General features: G+C 36.8%; 1 protein-coding gene across 1 annotated transcript in view; it reads right to left on the reverse strand.

Annotated features, from left to right (window-relative positions):
• Positions 1 to 21,380, reverse strand: part of LOC134538439 (host cell factor 1) — a 246,133-nt gene that overhangs the window by 124,882 nt on the left and 99,871 nt on the right. The window contains exons 5-6 of the mRNA XM_063379766.1: positions 1,767 to 1,958; positions 1,223 to 1,368 (exon numbers count right to left, since the gene is read on the reverse strand). Of these exons, the coding sequence (XP_063235836.1) occupies positions 1,223 to 1,368; positions 1,767 to 1,958 (338 nt within the window). The remainder of the gene's footprint in view (positions 1 to 1,222; positions 1,369 to 1,766; positions 1,959 to 21,380) is intronic.

Raw genomic sequence — 21,380 nt, forward strand, 5'->3', positions numbered from 1 at the left:
CTGCGTGCGGAGTGCCCGACATCTGTGTGTTGACGCGTGAACTACGATGTGTAAAATTCGTTCTTCGTCTGCCGATTACAAAGGTTACGGCGGAACAGATTTTTCAGCTGGTATTATTTCTAAATGCATCCTGCTGTTTCTAACTCATGCACACATATGTGTTGTATAATATTATTATTTTGTTTCCCATTTCCAATCAAATTATACTAGCATTCGTCTACTAAACTTCGCCGTTTTTAGGAATAATTAGTTAATAAAATAAGACGCATACCGAAATTTCGAGTAATAACATTTTAAGATCCATCCTTACTCTGTAAATAATATTTTACCAAAATCCAATTTATGTCATGGCATTTACAGAATCTGCTCCACCGCAAACGTCGATTTTGCTGCTCGGAACCACATGTATCGCGCATTCTTAAGTGATTTTTGTGAGAACCTTATACTGGTACTTAACTCTTTACATGTAAACTTATCAGTTTTTTTTATCTACATTCATTATTATTATTTTTAAGTAGGCCTATGCACCTGGAATGAAGGAAAAGCTGTTTTGAAGAAATATGCTTATAATACTTTGTTTTCTCCTGTGTCTTAGGTGTAAAAAAAATGTTGGCGCGAATGAAAAACCTGTTTACAGAAATTTTCTTCTTACAGGATTTTACAGGATTTTTTATAGTCTAATACAGGGTTTTATAACCATTCTTGGTGACATCCCTGTCATAGTGCTTTTAATGTACATAACCCAACAACTTGTTAATCTGATTAAATTACTTTATGTATCAAACCACCCACTTTGAGAATGATTGGGAAAAAAAATAAAAAAAAATATTTTTAATTTTTTTTTGGAAACGAGGTTTTTCTTAGAATTACAAAAAGTTCTTTAGGAGGCATGACTACAATAATATTCTATAGATAAATTGTAAAATTAAATAACATTACTACAGCACCAAAACTGCTATTTCATTTTAAGCATAATAACGTAGTTTTGCTTTGACATAACCAAAAAAATTCATTAAATTTATATTCATACTGCCAAAATTCTCTTTAATTTTACACACATTATCAAAGTCATGCTGAGGAATAACTGATCAATTGTTGATTTGTCTTCATGCTTCCAGTGGAACCGATGCTATCAAAACATCAAACAGTCAACCGATTTAACTTTTAACTTACACAACTACATATAATACTGTTTCCAGTTGCGAGTGAATTAAATCCTCACCTGATTGTTCCAGGCTTTGCGATAGCCATCTCGACCAGACCAAACGTACAACCGGGTGTGGATTCCAACAGAGCAGTGACCAGCACGGGCCCTCGGGACATTATCTTCTTGCGTGTCGACATTTAAAGTTTCCCAAGAAGTTGTTTCTGAAAATACACAAAAAGAAGTACACAGCTGGACAAAGAAAATTTCAAAATGAGCAAAATTTATTCAGTCAGGACAATTTTTATATCCAAGACACTTTCAACATAATACTGTATTTTTGATCAACAAAATTAATGTGGACCACAGCAACCTTGGATAAGCCAAAGCTAAGTTAACATGGATACCATTAAAAAATTGTCATTGTTTTCATCTGACACAGTGGCATAATTTTTTCAGTTTTCCTTCAGTGTAAATTCTTTCACTCAGGTTAATTTTACCACGGCTTTCGCCGACAGATCATTTTCTCTGTCTTTGCCAGGAATGGCACTTTAGGTATGATTGGATAAAATGAAACCTCAGTGAATCGAAACTACTGTAAATACTTCTGCAGCTCACTTACCTAGATTAAGACAAGCGAGAGAATTTGTACATTTCCATTCTTTTTCATGTGTCGCAACCTTCATGTCGTCCATTACGAGTGGCACCCAGCCACCAAATATGAACATTCTATGGCCAATCAGCGTGGCGCTGTGAAGGGATCTTGGAAGGGGAGCCAGTCCACTAACTATCGGCTTGCTCCAAGTAACTGTATCTGGAACAGTAATTTAAAATTTGACATTAGACAGAATCAGAAAACTACCTTCCAGTTAGCAACTTGTCAATTTCTATCCCGGTTTCATCATAAGAGAAATAACTTTCTTTTACTCTTACTCATTACCTATGTTCCTCCTACATTTAGGAGTATTAATTTAGTTTTTAAAACTAATATTAGTGTTGTGCTGATAAAAATTCTCAAATTGGCTGATTCAAGCGATTCCAAAGGTATCAAAGGTTTTATAATGGTTTTGGAATCGAATCTATAGCACAATATTAACATTTAGATTTTTATTTTTAATAAGGGTATCAAATTAGTTAAATCAGTACACCTATCCCTCACTTAGCACGTCTTCAGATTGGACAGATTCATTTAGTGCGATGTGAATTTTACTGCCCCAGTCTTGAATAGCACGTCTGTAAATTTAAGTTAGCACAAAACCTCAACAGGCAAAAAAAAAAAAAAAAAAAAGGCACCATGAAGTCTGTTTCAACTTCTGTAAACAACAGATGTGCCGTGGGATACAGTTAGCCAAACAAGGGGGGAAGAGATGCGAGCGCAGGTCTGTCTACGCTATTGGCTGTTGTACAAACAACAGCTATGGGAAGTTAAATTGCGGCTATGGAGTATAAAGGACCAAATGTTTTTACGTCTACACGTATGGCGCTGTGCCGTATTGTCACCTGGCCACAAACCTGCTTGTGAACTCAATCTAGCCAGTGGCAGGGAATTCACTCAAACCAAAGCAACGTCTGCCCATTCAGCTGCCGGTAACTGTACGTGCTTGATCACTCATAATGAACCATGTTCAAGTATTCGAGACAAAACTAGAAGTATTACAGCGCGCAGATTGTCATGAAGGCCACGCTTATGTTGGTCGCACTTTAGTTTTAAGCAAGTCAACTGTGCGCATAATCGTATATACATAAGTCTGATGCTGTTGGTTGTACTAGCTGGAATATACTTGACATTAGATACCAGAACAGAAATGAACAAATGATTCACGTGGAAAAGGTTGTTAAATGAATGAAATAAAATAATAATTGGCCTGACAGGATTGGCGTGTACCAGGCGGTGATACGTGAATGAACACTAATTTTTTAAAAATAAAAATGTAATTATTCGGACAGTAATATCGGTTTCACTGTCAGAAAAGGATTGTTTGGAAAGGTACGCGACGTGAGTTGAAGATCACGCCCGGGAAGGCAAGTCAGCCAGCCGACTGACGAAGTGCATAACCATGTATCTCCCGTTACGTGGTGTCGTATTTGTCATACAAAGTGCGATGGGAGGCATATAAAGATAAATGGTGTGACATATTTATAATTGAGTGTTTTTCAATGCATTTATATTACGTAAAGTATATTTTCCTATAGAATTTTGAAACACATTAAATAAATTAGCCTTGCTATTTATGGAAACTAATGCTTCAGAATTCACGATTTCGAATATAACACGAGCATTTTTAGAAATTAGTCGTGCTAAGTGAGGGATAGGTGTACTTTTAATTAAATTTTCATGTGACTAATCAGGTGATTAATCATTAATTAACAGATACCGCACTATTAGACCAATACACAACCAATTGGCTGATATCACACTATTCAGCGGTTACAGCACAATTTGGCAATTACCATAATACTCTGCTGTTTCCCTACTAAGAGGACAATTTTTGTGTTTTTTTATTCATCAGTGTTTTCACATAATAACCAGGGTATCGAGCCAATTTACAAGAAGTCTTATTTGAATTAATAGGAGTTTTGTTCAGTTAACAGGATAACACTAATTACCTTATTTTTAATTTAATAATTAAATAAAAGCTTGTACCAGTATAAAATTATATAACATTTAGGCATGTGAAATTATAGTCTTTATAAATTTGTTTATTAATTTCGATAATCGGAAGGAAAAATTAACATAAATTTCCAATTACATTTGTAAGTAACAGATTTTTGTATCTACGAAAAACAATCAGAAATAGTTTGAAAAGCATTACAGCATTATTGTAAATAGTATAGAATCTGTGTTAATTGGTAGGCCTAGGGGAAACATCAGTTTTTCAGTTTGAACTGAATACGAACAGCAAGAATGAGAATTGGAAAGACACAAATAATATAATATCAAGTAAACAATTCATAGAAAAATGGGAAATATGGAGTGTAATGTCTACTGGCAAATTATAAATTTAATACTTAAGTGAAAGTAAAGATTGTTTGGAAACATTAAACATTTGTTAAATATTGAAATAAAAAAGGGTATGTATGCAGTAAACATAACTTAATCATGGTTACTACAAGATTTATACAGTGTTTTCTCGCATAATCGTCACACATTTTATTCTAAAATCAATTTTGAAAAGTAGGGGTGCGACAATTATGCGGGAAAAAAAATATTTTGTTAGGTAAAATTATTCATAAAAACAAAACCCATTCATGGAAAGTAAGTTTATTTAAAAAAAGATGGCGTATACAAGAGCACGCTAAACATATTTTTATAAGCCGTACGCCGCGGCAAAGCAGACAATCAGATAATGGAAATAACGTTTAAAAAATCTTTAAAAGAAAATTTACACGTGAGACACCTTCTATTTCCGTTAATTAAATAAATAAGTGGTAATGACCGAATAAAATTTTAGATTTATACTTTAAAATACCTAAATTGTTTTATACTGAAAAGATACCTACATCGGTACACCGCGGCGACGCAGACAATCCCATGAAGAAATTAAGGTTTAAAAACGTATTTAAAAGAAAATTTACACGTCAGACAACTTTGTTTTTTTCTGTTAATTAAATAAGTAATGACCGAATAAATAGGTATTAGATTTCTAATTTAAAATAACTCGTATAATACGGAAAAGATACCTAAAAAAAGCGCTATTAATTTCAACTTAAAAATCCAGAAATTTATTTACAGTAAAAGTTACAATTAACAGTAAAAAAATTTTAATGGTGCTACAATTGTAGTATTTTACTGAATAATTAACAAACAATACATTTCAGCAATGTAAACATAAAAGTGCTCAATCATACGACTAGAAACAAAGCGCAACAGAAACAAAAATAAAAACGATGCCAGCCTACTGCGCGAGTTCCGAGAAGGCCTGTGGCGTTTTACTGTGTACTGCACACAATACACTCGTCAGTAGAGTTAAAATTTGCTCACTTGTAATAAAATACACATTTACATGCAGTAAAACCTTTTTGTTGCGACCCCATTTATTGCGACCACCTCTCTATTACAACCCGATTTCGAGGAACCGTGAAAAAATTGCCGAAAATCCGAAGAAAAACGGACAGAAAACAAGTTTCTTGTGGTGACTAGCGTGTTACTGCGTTTCTCTTGCCCAGTACTGTACTGCGTAGGCAGCGCATATCTAAAAATAGATACCACTTCCTGTCGACCGCTGTCAGCGCTTGACAACCCCCATTCCACGTGCCTTTTCCGGCAGGGTGCAGATAAAGGTTTTTGTGGCAACGTGTTTACGTTTAGCTTTTTGCGAGTGTCTAGTGTGATACGCAGTTACGGCAAAGCTACTATCCGTTGACAATGTTTGCTTAGCTTTTGAAGTCCGATTTAGTATATTTTCTGCCTTGAATTTTTGAACTAATACAATGCAGGAAAAACCCTCCGGCCGCAGCGTGTGAACATGGTAGTCGGCCGCTCGCTCGCCCTTGCTCACCCTCTCCCCGTACCGTGCGCTGCGGCCGATCTCGGATGCTGTTTGTACTTGTTAACCATCACGTTATCTGCTTCATTTTAACAAGGAGAGTAAAAATATATTAACACTGTCAGCAAATTTATAAAAGCTTTATGTGTCCGCAAAACAGGCACAACACTGGCCCGCCAGTTGTTTTCATTCAAAACTTGGCTAAAGAACTTGTATGGATCAGGCTGAAAACATCCGTCAATACATGTAGGTTATAAGTAGGGACCCGGGAATTTCTTGAATAGCACTTTCCAAATTTCTTGAGTGAGGAAAGCAAAAATTCTTGAGTAAAATTACCAATATTCTTGTGTAAAATGCAAATTTCTTGAGTAACAATGTATACAAGATCAAAATAAATTTAAAAGGCTGTTTAAATTTGCTGCATAAAAGCTTACATACATCTAATTTTAAATTAATTTAAATAAAATTAAAACCAATTTTTAAACCAGTGTTCATGCGCATTAAGGTAATTCACATTTTTACAACAAGCAAATTAATAAAATAATGTAGCTTAGGTAAGACACTGCTCACTCAAAATGAATACACACATGTAAACAGTAAATAATGAGTTTTGAAGTAAAATGTCTGGTAGCTACTAGTGTTTTTAAGATTAATTTCTTGTAAATAGGTATACTTAAATGACAACTTCCAGAACCTCATGCAAAGGCTTCATATGCATAGGAAGACAGAAGTTCAAAGTTGGTTAGACTTAGATTTGTTCTCCTGCCCTTCCAGTCGCTTTACAAACTAACCACTGTCAGAAAAATCCTGAAGGGCTGCCCATCCAAGGGGCAACAATTCAGACAACCTTTCAAAAACACTACTGTCAGAAAACTCCTGATGCGCTGCCCTTCCAAGGGGCAAGTTTTCAGGATTATTTAAACATTTAAAGAAACATGTTTTCAGAAATTGGATGGGCTGCCCTTCCAGTCGCTGTACGAACACACCATTGCCAGAAAAATCCTGAAGGGCTGCCCTTCCAAGGGGCAACAATTCAGCTCCCCCCTTGTTGGCACTTTCCTTCACTTCATCACTGAAGACACCTTCACCAAAAATTTGCAGTCTCCTCCTCACAAACTGGAGTTTTGGATAGACTTCTGAAGCCATAGGCTTAGAATTAGTTTCCAAGCTTACCAAGAATGGTTTAATGAGGGAACTGACTGATTTCACAAAGAGTGATTGTACATGCAGCATGCCGAGTTCCTCTTCGCCAAGGGTCTGTAGATAAGATGAACCACCATTGAAATTGTTCTCCCTTGCTGTCTCTGACCGCAGTAAAGCAATCAAGATCTCCCAGTTTTCAGAAAGCCATTCAACTGATGTCAACCAGGAGTTCCATCTGGTTACAACAGGAATAGGGAAAAATCCAGCACTAGAGCCTTCCTGTTGCAAAAACTGCTGGAAAGCATAACGTTTCTTCCTGGCATTTAAAAATATCTGCTTCACTGATATTACAACTTGGTTCAATTCTGAAAGACTGTTTTTCATTAGGACTCCAAGAAGATTCACTTTATGGGCCCAGCACTGCACTTGCACAACTGAATCAGGCAACAATATGGAAAGCCCATCAAAACAAGATTTCATGTAAGAAGCTGCATCATTTACAAATGCCACCACCTGATCGTAGCCAACCTCCATATCTTGGAAGGCATCAGAAATAGCTCTAGCATATGTCCTGCCATTTACAGCTTCTAATGAAGTCACAGCAGCAACATTCTGTTGTTGAGAGTCACAAGGCTCAACTGTAGAGAGCAAAACAACATAAATTGCTCTCCCTAACGTGTAGTTTCATCTGACATTATGGCAACCCTCTTTTCTTTCAGTGCTGTAACCACTTCGTCCTTCATAATTTTGCTAAATGTGGCAGGTAATCTCGGCGTGAGGTATCACTGCTAGGCAGGTCTCCACCAACAACTATTTGTTTTTTCACCCACTTCCTGCTTTATCAAGTGGTATGTTTGCAATACCATCATTTCAACTGTGGATGTGATGAAGTCCATTTTAGTAACCTAAAAGTAAAACATGGACTTATATATATATATTTTTTTTTAACAGAAATATACAACTCTAAGCTTTACCAAAAGGAAATGCAGGTTTATTTAAACTGTGCTTTAGCACTGAGTAGCAAAATTATGTAGCTGGCAGCTTTATTGTAAACTCCCAATAATTATCCGTGTTAATTGTGACCCCGTTGCCCGGATAATTGAAATCCTGTAAAAAAAAAAAAAAAAAAAAAAACAGGGTAATTCGTTTCACGGTAAGAGCGCCCTCGAATTAGTGTCTCGACTTAAAAAAATAGGGCACTGCCTCGCCATGTGGTCTTTCTCCGTCTGCTGGCGACGGGGCAGTCAACCACTCCTCCCAATGTTTCTTGTATTTATTTTTCCTACAACTCGGCGGCAAGTTAATCTTTACAGTTCCTTGTCGCACGAGAAAAACGATATTGTTTGCATCATGAAAACCTGTCGTGATATAGGTACTCGTGAAGATTTCCTTCACGTAGGTTGCTCGTTCACGGTCATTTACAACATTTGTTGGAAGAGAGAAAGTTAACACTACGCAAGATATGATTGTGCTGACAATGCACACATAAATTCAGGCAAGGTTTCCACCCCCCACCCCTCATTATCCCAACCCGTGGCCATTCTTCCAGCCGAATGCCAGCCAGACACGTCACTCGCCAGGCGCCTGCGGTGTTGCTGGGCCGAGCGGAAAGTAACACGTTAAACAAACGAACAGAAGATGAAGCGGATGGGGGTGAGGGAGTAGAAGTAAGGGTATCCCCCTCGGGTTTAAAGAGTGACAAATGTGACATCTGAAAGGGAGGACGGAACAAAGGGTCAGACCAAACAGCTTTCTGACACAGAAACAGAGTGGTTAAAAATATTGAAGGGCCAAATGAAGAAATACGTTGGAGCGATGTCATTTTTTTACAGCTTCAGAATAACTATTAATTAATCTAAATTCAAGCACGGATAACCCAAAAATCGGATATTCCGGGCCCGGATAACCGAGAGTTTACTGTAGCTACTTGTGTTCCTGAAGTGACGTACTTTTTTTTATAAAACAATAAAAAATAAAAAGGATTTGTTAATGGTTCTGTGATATACATTTCCAATAATGGTAAAAGATAATGCATGCCAGCATTATATCGTGTAACACTACCGTACCTTCGCTTCCTTGGCGCCTTCGACAGCTTCAAACATCGTTTTCTGCCGGTTTCCTTTCTTGACGGCTTCAGCGTGATTACTTCGTATGTGTTTCTTCACGCCGTCTGAAGTTTCCTAAGCAACTGGTTTTTGCAAAAATGGCATAATATAATATTTTGAGATTTAACCATTCCATCTTGGGAAAACTGTTTCACTCTTTCGTCAATGTTTATTTTGGGCGGCATATCCGCAAATATAAACGAACGTTACGAATATGTGTCCACCCTACGACTATTCAAACCTGACTGGACCCAGCTGGCACTATACCTGCTCCCCTTTAACACTGTTACACACTCACTGTTCATCTTCCGCCGCTGCCTTCCCCCCTTCCACCCACCCGGCTATTGAAACCTGCTATTGTTGACGGATAAGTAGTAAACAACCGTCTCGCGCTCGCACAAACTTTTTTTTGTCATGGATCCGAAAAATTCGCGTATAATCTTGAATACATACAGAAATTCGTGGGTACTACCGAATTTTAACAAATTCGCGAGTATTTCTTGATTCTAAAAACATTCTAAATCATTTTTATAATGGATTTAATATTTTTAACAACATTTTAAATGGTTTTAACATTTTTCGCGAATTCGCGAGTCGCGATTTTCCCGGGTCCCTAGTTATAAGGAATCTTGCTATGAATTGAGATGTTATGTTTTTCGAGTAGATATACACAGCGACCGACTGGATGCACGCTCGCCTCGACTTGTTTTAACTGCTGCAGGGATGTTTATTTTGACAGCTCAAGCAATTAACTTTTCCCGTGGGTTGACAGAAAAAGGTCGCTTCACCCAGCATAAAAAAAAAAAGGCTACGCCACTTATTCCCCACGCAGGAAACACACTGGCTGCCGACTGTCTCCCCCGCATTTATCTTTCTCCTAACATTCCACGTCTCGCCTCTGAGCAATAACAAAGCGATCACACATTGGGCCGTTTTATGCTTTGTTTGGTGACAGCAGCTTGATTTTATTCGGTATATTCATTTTCATAGAACCCTTGTTATTAAAATACATTTATATTAAAGTTTGAAAGCTTGTAAATTCCTTGCCAGAGATGACTGAACTTGAACTTGGTGTGAAAAGTGACATATTTTGACATACTTTTTTTTAAGGCGTGTTTGGTTAGGAGGGAGGGGTCCGAAATTATTTACAACGATCTTATCCCTCCCTCACCGTTTTAGTACCCCATTCATAATAGCCCAATTTTACGGGAGAAGGGAGGGTGAAATGAGCATTTTCTCACTGAAGGTTTTTCAAAGGAGAGCGAAGTTGGGGTGTTATAAAGGACACTAGATGGTTTGTGTGTCTGGGAGGGATGAGCTAGCCTTGACGAATGATACCGAGGGGAGGGAGGGGTGAGCTTATGCGTCATGAAGCCGCTGCCGCCAGCCAGCCGGGCAAGCTGTAACACCCCTCGTGCCTCAAAATAGAATTATTTGGAATTAATTAAAAGAGCCTTGGAAACGAGCTGAAAAAAAATACGTTAAATGAAATGATTTACCAGAGGCGACACGAGGTGGGAACAAACACAATTTAGGAACTTCCAGTAACAAGCGAAGGGGAAGTTGTAGGATCGTTATAATCAATAAAATAAAAACTACACGATTAACTTGATCTATAGTTTCCCTGTTTTATTTGCCCTGATTCATTATCATGTTTCCATTATTTTAACATACACACAAAAGGTTTTAACAATTTTCAAAGATTAACAAAAGGAAAACGAAAAAAGGCCGGCCTATGCTTACTGAGAACAGTTTACATTCGTAGTTTGACATATAAACATTTGCATTATGACTTTCACACCCAAAGTTGGATGGATTCGATTATTACATTGATAATTAGTTCTATTAGTTTTACAATTTCTTGAGAAAAACACTGGTCGCTGGTGAGTTGGTCATCCGGCTGAGATAGTATGTCGCTAGGTAAGGGGAAATGTTGAAATTACATTACCACCCGGGGTCTTCAAACGATCACGGCGGGTGGTAGAAAGTTTCTTCTAATGTTTCTTCCCACGGAACAGGAAAGGGGGGAGGCCACGAGATGAGAGTATCAATCTCTCCCGGTCATCGAACCCTGTCTGCAACAGTCCAAATCAAAACTGATTAGAACTGGTATACAGGCAGTCTATGGGGCAGAAAATGCCCGAACAAAAAAAATTTAAAGGGAAAAAGGAGGGTTCGCGTATTATCACTCACCAAAACAGGGGAGTTGCCCAGCACGCTGCCATCGTGGAGTCAGCCAGGCTCGGGAGCTCGCGAATTGCGCGGCAGGACGCGGATGATTTCTTCATAATAATAACTTTCAAAAAAAATTAAAAGCTAAAAAAAAATAACTATTACATTGCAGACGGACTAAACTACTTGAAAAGTTTTTAGGGATAGCATCCCTCAATTAGGCGACTACATAGTCGGTTGCGGCCGGATGGAAGTCTTGCAGTGTCTCGTCGACTCGCCGATAATCAAACGATCCGTCTGCAGTCGCGGCGCGAAGTGTCTGTGTCGCTGGAAGTTGCGTCCCGTAATTAAAAATGCCCACCGGCTCTAACAGGTGGAAGAGGGGGGTGTCTGGGCCGCCGAAAAATACCGAAGTTGCCCGAATGCGGGCGGAAAAAAAACTCTAGCAGGAGTCTTGAAGTTGGCCACACTGTCGGAGGGGGTCTGAGTTGAAAACAATCGACTCGACCACGGCGTCCATATAACACAAGGCAAAGCAGGTGCTGCTCCCTGGCGGCCTACAGGGCAAGTTGGCTGGGTGGTTAGCGAGTTTGCCGCTAGGTGTCGCGGGGTGGTCCATCCTGGCACACACATTTTTTTTATGCAAGGCATCCTGGGAGACGGTCGCTGTTGTCCAGGGGGTTACGACCGGTCATTGGTCTTACTTGGAACTGAGAAGGGGGGGGGGGGGGGGGTAAAATGCAACGTTGGTGGGAAACTACGCCCCGTCGTGGCTACCGAGGGGCGAATATAACACTACGACGTGATGAAAAAGGCGGATCTCAGCTCGTCTCTGCGAACTGGTCGCCTGCAAGCTACAGCCTTGCCTATGCAGTTAGAGTCACGAAGGGAAATAATATAACTGGCTTGAGGCGTGACTGAAGGCGGGGGAAATGGTAAGCGGGCTGCCAGTCAGTGATTAGACCAGCAGAATATCCGATACGCCGATGGGAAAGGGGCTCCAGAGCACTGAGACAAAGTTTAACTCAGAGGAGTACACCGGACTAACAAATTAAAATTACACTATAGTAGAGCAAATAAAATTTCCACACAAAATTTAAAATCATAATAAAAATTTAAAATATCTCGTGTCGAATTTACAAATTAACGGCACAAAGCTTAGTGTGCGCCCACTCGCGTTGCAGAACCTACAGCTGCCATATTTTTAAAGGAAATGTCCCATTATTTTTTTTGTTATTCTTACATGAACATTATTGGAAGTATTAAAGCTGACTCAAAAATACGCTGTGTGTTAAAATAACAGATTTTTAATGATTTTTCATTTCGTTTTTTTTAAATTTTTTTTCTGATTTTCACATTTTGGTTAAAATGTCCAATTTTATGACAGTTCCCGAGAATGTATTCGTAAAATCACTGCTTCGTTAAATCCGGGGTTCGTGATATTGGGGCTCTAGTGTATTTGACTACGGCAAGCAGAAAACGTACATGTAAACTAACCAGTAAAAATAAACTGTCTTTTGACATATTTTCTTTAGAGGTGGCCTGTAGGGCGACGGACTTGTCATGAAGGTTGAAGTGGGTTTAAAGCAAAGCCGTCTAGCATTGTGAGTGACAGCATCCTGCCATTGTACGGCTAGTTTCTTAGCGAGTAGCGGTTTGGGGGGGGAGGGGGGGTTGAAATCAACTGATATTTCGGAAAACATCTATTACGACCCCCCCCCCCCCCCCCTCCACTATTTCGACCCTATTCCTGGGAACCGTGAGGGGTCGTTTCAGAGAGGTTTGACTGTATGTGCTGTATTTTTTTGTAGCATGCGCGGATAATAGGGAGTTTACTGTACATAATAAAACCTCTTTTCTCGAGAGAAAACAATAGCACAGGATTTTTTGCTGCACCTACAATATGTTTTTACTCAGTAGAACTCACCCTATTAAAATTTATAATTGGTCATTCTGAAGAAAAGCCTAATTTCTGGAACAAAAGTTAATAAATAGTAGGGATGTACCGATATTGAAAAACCGGTTACCGATTACGATTAACGATTCACTAAAAAATTCAAATTCAGCCGATGTTCCAAACCGATTAAGAATACTGATTATATTTGCCCGATTATTACATACATAAATTAAAAAAGAAAGTAAAGAGAACAACATTGTGATTAAAATTGATGTAATGGAGGCATGGACCATAAGTGTACATACATGTATAGAATGCAGACAAAATCATTTTTATTTACATAAATATTTAAGATTTTGGTAAGCTAGCTAAGGAATTGCACATAACATTAATAGCTATAGTTAATAGCTTTTAGGTTTTTGTGAAGAAATACAAGCTGAAGACTTTGTGTGGCTCCACATATTACTTGTAGTGAAAAAAGTTTTGTTTCCGTGTACACCACCACGCAATATTTCTGAGAACAATATTTACACACTGCATATTTATCGTCCAGCCCGGATCCTAAAAAAAAAATATTTCCACACAGCACTGCGACTAGCGTACCCATGTATATTATGCAACATTAAATAGTGAATGCAATGTATAACAGCTCTTAAGAAATATTTATTTTGGTAAATGCCAACAAATTGAAAACTTAGCAAAATGACTGTAATATTTGATCAAAGAATCTGTCACTCTGTTTACGTAATGTATGAACGTGCATTAGTTAAACAATAAAACAATCTACAGTCGCAGAGTCGTCTTCGCTAACAGACATTACCAATATTCGAAAAATTAATTTCGATCACAAACAGAAATATTCCTACAACCGACCACCAACTATCGCAATCGTGAACTTTTATTCCTGATTAAATATTTGTTGTTAATATACGGCAAAAATATAAATTAAAGAAGACTCTCGTTATTAAAGCGACTTCAATCATAATAAAAAATAATAGAAAAAGGTTCACGTATACAACGGAAATTCCGGTGAAGTGAGATAAGTTGGCCAAATTGTTTTTGTTCATCACATGACGTGTGTAACCTAAACGTAAAATGGAGATCTTGTAATGATGCTGTTCAAATAATATTATTGTGTTTTATACTGTTTTATGTGTTGTATTTTATTACAAGCGGCACTCAAAGCAGTTGTTTGATACATGGAGCTAACAATAATGGAAATACTAGCCATACATGCTAGAAGAAAATCGTCAATTGAATAAAATAAGAATATATTTAATTTATTAGACGACGAAGTTTCTGAAACTCAGCGCGTGTGTAGGCCTACAGTCTTAACGGTGATTCATGAATTAAACATAAAAGAGTTTAGTATTTACCGTTAAAAGAATATATTAGCATCATTGACATCATGGCATTGGCATGCTTTTCTTTCTAAGAGATAACTATGATAGATATGAGAACATTTTGACAATTTTGTCTAAATAATCGGTTGAAATATCGCAGATTCAGATTAATTACCGATTCTCTATTATCAGGCGATTACATTTAATCAGGATTCGAATCGGTACATCCCTATTAAATAGACACCTGCGAGAACTCAAAATTTGAGTTTCGAGTCAATTTTTTTAGAAATTCTCGAACTCGAGCTCGTGGCTTTTCAACAACTCGAAATTCGAGGGAGCTTTTCTTGCACTGTACCTTTAGAAAAACAAACACTCATTATATCCGAATAAAAGTCTTACAACACTATTATCCTTTACTTTATAATGTAATATGATCGACAGTATACATGAACACATCATTTCTACGTACCCGGGATTTACAAATTTCCGTGATTAATTTTTTTTAACTTCTATAATTTTCCGCATATCATTAATGTATCACTTTCCCGCTTTATGCAGAAGCATTTCCCGCATTTTACTGTATAAATCATTTAAATTGTCCGGGGTCTCATCATTTACGCCATTAAATGTGTGATATAAAGTCCCGTTTCAAATTTGTATGAAAGTTCCTGCCTTAGTAATGGTGCATGTAAATATAAATATGAAGAAAAGACAAATGAACAACAACTTACGAATAAATATGGATGATGTACCATAAATACAGTACAAACCCAATAGTTATCTTAAGATAATTACCATAAAAAGAACTAAAGATTCTTTATAGATACCATAACTACTAGAGAAGCATGATAGTTACCACATTTGCACCATAGTTGCCGTAATAACCGAGATGTGTATTTACCGTGATGGTAATGTATTTATTTAGGACATATTAAAATTAAAGAACATTATTGAAAAAAAAGGATGTTAAATCTTGATATGTACGGTTGGCACATGTTGCTAAGAAATAATGTGATCTGAAAGAATGCAGTACTACTACGAAAAGTGAAAAGGGTGCTCTTGGATTTTTAGGTTATGGCAGTCTCTTTCGTTTTTCAGTAATATCGGCCAAAAATTAACAAGCGTATCGGAAGTCGGCAGAAATGCAGATTCAACTAAATATTGGCAAAATCGGCTTCTTCAGTACAGCTCTACATTTGATGACATGAGTAAACATATTTCAGACTACAGGATATTGAAAAAGACTTTAATTTCCATGTAGGTTTATTGTGCGTATGTTTTTTTTTGCAAGTGTAAATTGAATTAAGTAAAATGATTCTATTTTTATTACTTTCAATTGATTAAACTTCAATGACACGTTACAGATATTTGACACTAATTTTGAGGTTAAAAAATTTTACTAAAGCATTCCAGCCACACAGGTTGCCAGCGAAAGACGCTTCTCTTCTGCTGTAAACACCATCTCCAATTGTAGAGCTAATTTAACTCCTGAACGTGCAGAACAAATTATTTTTCTGCTTGATAGATTGAAGAACAGAATTTAATACTCTATGACAATCTCTCTCAGAATTTTTGTGCTCAAAAGTGAAAATGTTGAAACAATGTGAATGTACTTTTCAAACAACATGATTTTTGGTGCTAAGTTTGTTGAAGCTCAGTAAGGACGCCAGAGAAATTGACAAGGATGAAATTATTCCAAATATATGTTACATTTACACAAACATATACAGTAAAACCTCGTATTTACGTTCTCGTTATTTACGTTTTCCCGCAAATAACGTCATTTTATGTAGGTCCGTTTTATTGTACATTAACTTTCGTGTTGCATTTTCCCTGAAATTACACCGCTACGTAACCAAAAAACCCGGAATGTACGTTTCAAAACACGGTAAAAATGTAAATACTCGTCACGTTAGTCATAGATGTGAAAAGTTTGAAGTAGTTCGCCTATTGTCTGTAACCTTTCGTTTTGATGTATCGACAAGTTCTATGGTGCCTCTCCTCTACTAACGTTTTAATCTTTGCTGCCATAGAGAACTGTCATAGCAGAACCACAAACGGTTTTATTTATGGTGTCATAGAGCACTCTCGTAGCAGAGCATAGTCCGAAGCGCTGAGCTATCAATACTACCGGAAAGCGCTCATACACAGTACGTATATTTAGTAGTGCTGCATTATGTACAGTACATATCTATGATGGCTTTCATTGTTTACATTAGTCAACGTCCGTTTTGGTTAGCACGTGTTTTTTTATCGTTCACAATATTATTTTTGGCAAGATTTTGATTGACGATGGATAGGTATAAAGTTCCACGAAATACTTTATCTATTGAAGATAAAATTAAAATTATTGAGAAGTTTGACAAGCATGTGGGTACCCGAGTGGTTTTGGCCAAGGAACTGAATATTCCTGTTAGTACTTTTAACACAATAATTAAAAATAGGTGTTCTATTGAAGCAAATGCTGCCCAATGCGGGCCTAGTGCGAAGAAGCGCAAGTACGTGAAAGACTCTACATTTAAAGAACTTGAAAGTTTGTTGTATGAGTGGTTCATTTGTGCTCGCTCTTCAAATCTTCCAATCAATGGCAACGTACTACGCGAGAAAGCAAAAGTCATTGCTTTGAGGCTTGGAATTGATGATTTTTCAGCTTCTAATGGATGGATAGACAGATTTCGCCAGTGCCATAATGTTGTTTATAAGGTTGTGTGTGGTGAAAGCAAGAGTGTGGACGAGGAAACTGCTGATGTTTGGAAAAACACGTCGCTCAAGGAACAGTTGGAGGGGTACTCAGCTAAAGATGTTTTCAATGCTGATGAGACAGGTTTGTTTTACTGTCAGGGTTGGGAAAAAAACAGTTTTTTTTAAAAAAAAAAACAAAAAACATGTTTTTATTGTTTTAAACGGTTTTTTTTTGTTTTAAACAGTTTTTTTAAGTTTAACTTTTTTTGTTTTTAATATTAATTTTAATCAAAACCACCAGAATGTTTTGCACATATGGTTTCAGCAGAAGTCCCATCAGGTGTAAGGTATATTGCTACACATTTTTGAATATGGAATTCCCTGACATTGCCCGGTTTTCCCTGACTGTAGCCATTCCGGATATTATTAAGTACAAGGCAAAAATTTCACCTTTCAAGGAGTACTTATTCAGTCCTGTAACACTAAAAGAGATTAAACCTCTAGTATGGTGGATGGCTTTGGAGAAAAGTACTCATCATCAAACTTTGAACCTGGCACATCAGTTACACAGTGCAGTGGCTTTGTCAGATGGTATTGAACGTCTTTTCTCCACATTCGGGTTTGTGCATAGTACTGTAAGGAACCGGCTAGGAACAGAGAAGGCTGCCAAACTTGTAACTGTTTTCTGTGCACTTAACTAACAAAAACAGATTTTAATTAGGTTAGATGAACTTAGTGGAACTGGCACCCTAAAAGGTATGACCCCAAGCAGTGCTGGTATTTTATGTTTACGTAAGGAATGTGTTTCACTTCAAAACTTCTCATCCTAGTCTGGATATTTATCACAGTTGGTGACTTACAATGAGATAGTGATGCTTGTGATGAAAATGTCAATATGCAGTTTTCGTTTTCGTAAGAAATAAAACTTTTTTTAAAATACATATAAAAAACATGTTTAGAACAAAATGTTTTAAACATTGTGTTTTAAACTTGTTTTATTCAGAGTGTATTGTTTAAAACAATTTTAAACATATTGTTTTAAACGTTTTGTTTTAAACGTGCCAACCCTGTTTACTGTGTATTGCCTAATAAAACATTATGCTTTAAAGGGGAAAAATGCCATGGTGGCAATCTGAGCAAAAATCGCATTACCATTCTCTTACTTACAAATGCTGATGGTTCTGAAAAATTTCCGTTGTTTGTAATCGGCAAATCAAAAAAACCACGTTGTTTTAAAAACATTAAAACTTTGCCAACTTTGTATGAAGCAAACAATAAATCCTGGATGACAGGGTCTCTTTTTCAGCAACAGATCCAAGCTTTTGACAGAAAAATGGCGCTGCGTAACCGAAATGTCTTGCTATTCATTGATCAGTGCCCTGCCCACAAAATAAACATAGAGCTGAGGAATGTGAAGATTGTGTATTTCCCTGCGAATTGCACAAGCACACTCCAGCCCCTAGATCTGGGCATCATCAACTCTTTCAAGTGCTATTACCGCAAATGCATTGTATCCAGAGCAGTTGCCATGCTGGACAATGGCAAGGACCCAACACAAATGAAAATAAATCTACTAACTGCACTACATTTCGCAGCAAGAGCATGGAAGGAAGTTACACCAGAAACTATAACCAACTGTTTCCAGAAAGCTGGTTTCTTTGTTGACAGTGGACAGAGTGCTGGATCCAGTGAAAACTTGCCTGGAGCAGATAAAGTGAAAGAAGAATATCTGCAACTTTCACAAAATGGAGACTTCACTGACTATGTACAACTGGATGATAATGTTGTAACTTGTGAAGTCCAGACTGTGGAGGACATTGTTGATAGTCATCTGGCAGAAAAACAAGAAAGTAGTGAAGATGATGATTCGGAAGTGGAAACTCCCATACCTACAGACTCTAAGGAATTATATTCTCAGTGCACCAAACAGTGAAAATGCAGTTGATGCACTTCATTCCTTGGAAAAAGAAATTCAGACCATACAAACTGAACAAAAGAAAAGTCAAACAAAAATTTCAGATTTCTTTAAAAAGTGTTGAATTTATACTAGTATGTACCTATAAAACTGTACTAGAGAAAATTTAATGTAGGCTTTATGTTGCATTGTTTTTTATATTTAAGAAAATTATATTTTTGCAGTGCCCTAAATGTGTTGTAAACAACTATTGTTTGTCTTGTAGCACCAGTAAATGCTGATACATTTTTTTAAGCTAAAATTTAGCATTAACTGCCAATAAAAGTGCTTTCCCGCAATTTACACTTTTTCCTTGGGGTTCCTTGAAAAGTGCAAATAAGGGGTTTTACTGTATTTGTAAACTGTGCTTATGTTGGATGATATAAGTTACTAATGAACCAATGGAAACAGGTAAGATTCAATGGCAAAAATGTTTTTTTTTCCTAGCAGTGCAAAATGTAAATGCACTCTGTAAATAGTTACCCAAAATTAATAAGCCCACTTCATTTTAATACTTTTTTTCAAATATTATACTAAGTTTAAGGTAAAAATAATTTCCCAAAAGTGTAACTGTACCACAAAAGCTCAAGCTTCGAGAACTTTCAAATAGGCTCACTCGAGCTTGGCTCAAAGTAAAATTCTTAGGCTCACAGACCTCTAATGTAGGTCTATCTATTTAGTAGGCTAACAAAGATAATGGTTTCTTTTTTTATTTCCATATTTTTCTCAAAAGTTCTCACATTTTATTACTCCATCACAGTAAATTTATGTGCAATAAACTTATAAAAAAAAACACTCATACTCGCGAGTATTTTAGCAAACTCGCTGGAGCTCGACTCGAAGTGAAAATCCTCTGCTCGCAGACCCCTATTATTAAAATGCATTTTTACTCCCTGACACAATTTACAATCATTCAAGTTTTTTACCAGTAGTTTATCACTCGATAGTGGTTACGTGTGATATCATGATAATCAGTTCGAATAGGCTGGCTTCATTTAAAATATTTTAAAATAGTGTCGACTAGGTTAACTACATTCTAGTTAACCTAACTTAAAATTTAAAAAAAAAAAAGGGGGGGAAAGGGGGAGAACTGAAGTAATAATAGAATAACATGTACAACCAAATTTCTCACTCCATACAGATGCTCTTGAAGATAGCTGAATTTTTTAGTTTTGAATTTCTAAATGATTCCAGATGCCATTTTTCCCCCACCAGCAACAGAACATGTACAGTCTGGTTATTTGTTTCATAAAATTTGTTTAATATTAACACATAAGCCCTAACTCTTCGTAGCTTTATCTCTATTAATCAGCAGAAGCATGTAATCTCCAGAATTATTGTAAAAAATTCAGTGTTGAATTATTTATTGATGAGACATGCCCATCAAAATAAATGGCCGCATAGTGTAATGCAGTTTGAGGTCAAAAAACATGTTTGGAAACAATTACTATCGATTCTCCTGAAACTATCGAGTAAAGGCTCTCGAACTTGTATGTAAACATGCATAAATAAGGTTTTTTTTCCTTGTTAAACTATGTACATGTTTACAGGAAAAAAACTGAGAATTCATGAAAATGAAAATCAACCGAATTTGGTGATATAAAACTTTTCAGAATTTTTTTGAGGTGTCTAAATGTCAATAAAAGCTGTATTTTATGTTTCACTCTTGTTAGCATAAGAAGAAATTCCAGTAATGTGTCGTGATTTCCCTGACATTTCCTGAAATTCCCTGACTTTTCCCTGTTTTCTATAGCCCGTCCCACTCTTAGATTGCAGTACACGGCTTATGGCGCGCGCTGTTGCCAAATCTCTAACATATTACGAATTTCAGGAGATGCGTGTCTTTGTAATTTGGATCGAACAAGAAGCATTTTAAGAAATCATATCGTAATTTATGATATTTTATACTATTACACATATAAATTTGTAATAATGCCACTTTTATGTAAATATCAAATAAAAACTACCTATTGTAGACGAAAATTTCTTATAGTTTTCTTTTATGTTCTAAAAATCCCATATATATATATATATATGTGTGTGTGTGTGTGTGTGTGTGTGTGTGTGTATGTGTGTGTGTGTGTGTGTGTGTATATATATATGTGTGTATGTGTGTGTGTGTGTGTGTGTGTATATATATATCACATTTTCACGGGCCCGATAAATGCCGTATTTTTGGACAAGTCATGTCCAAAATGATAAATAAAATACGGTAATGGAAATTCCCGGTCGAGTAAGTTATGGGAAAAATCCGAACAATTGGTTCGAAATGGGGAAGATTTTTTGAAAAACAGAAAAATCGCAACAACTCCCATAATATGAATAATATCGAATCCGTTTTAACGTATGATGACTCGGATTACCTAATGCCGAAAAATGTTTTCTAAATACATTTTTGATACGACCAGCCATAACTGCATGGGTTCGAAAAAAAATTTCACCGGACAAAAAAA

This window comes from Bacillus rossius, chromosome 13, assembly GCF_032445375.1.
Source record: "Bacillus rossius redtenbacheri isolate Brsri chromosome 13, Brsri_v3, whole genome shotgun sequence".
Lineage (NCBI taxonomy): Eukaryota > Metazoa > Arthropoda > Insecta > Phasmatodea > Bacillidae > Bacillus > Bacillus rossius.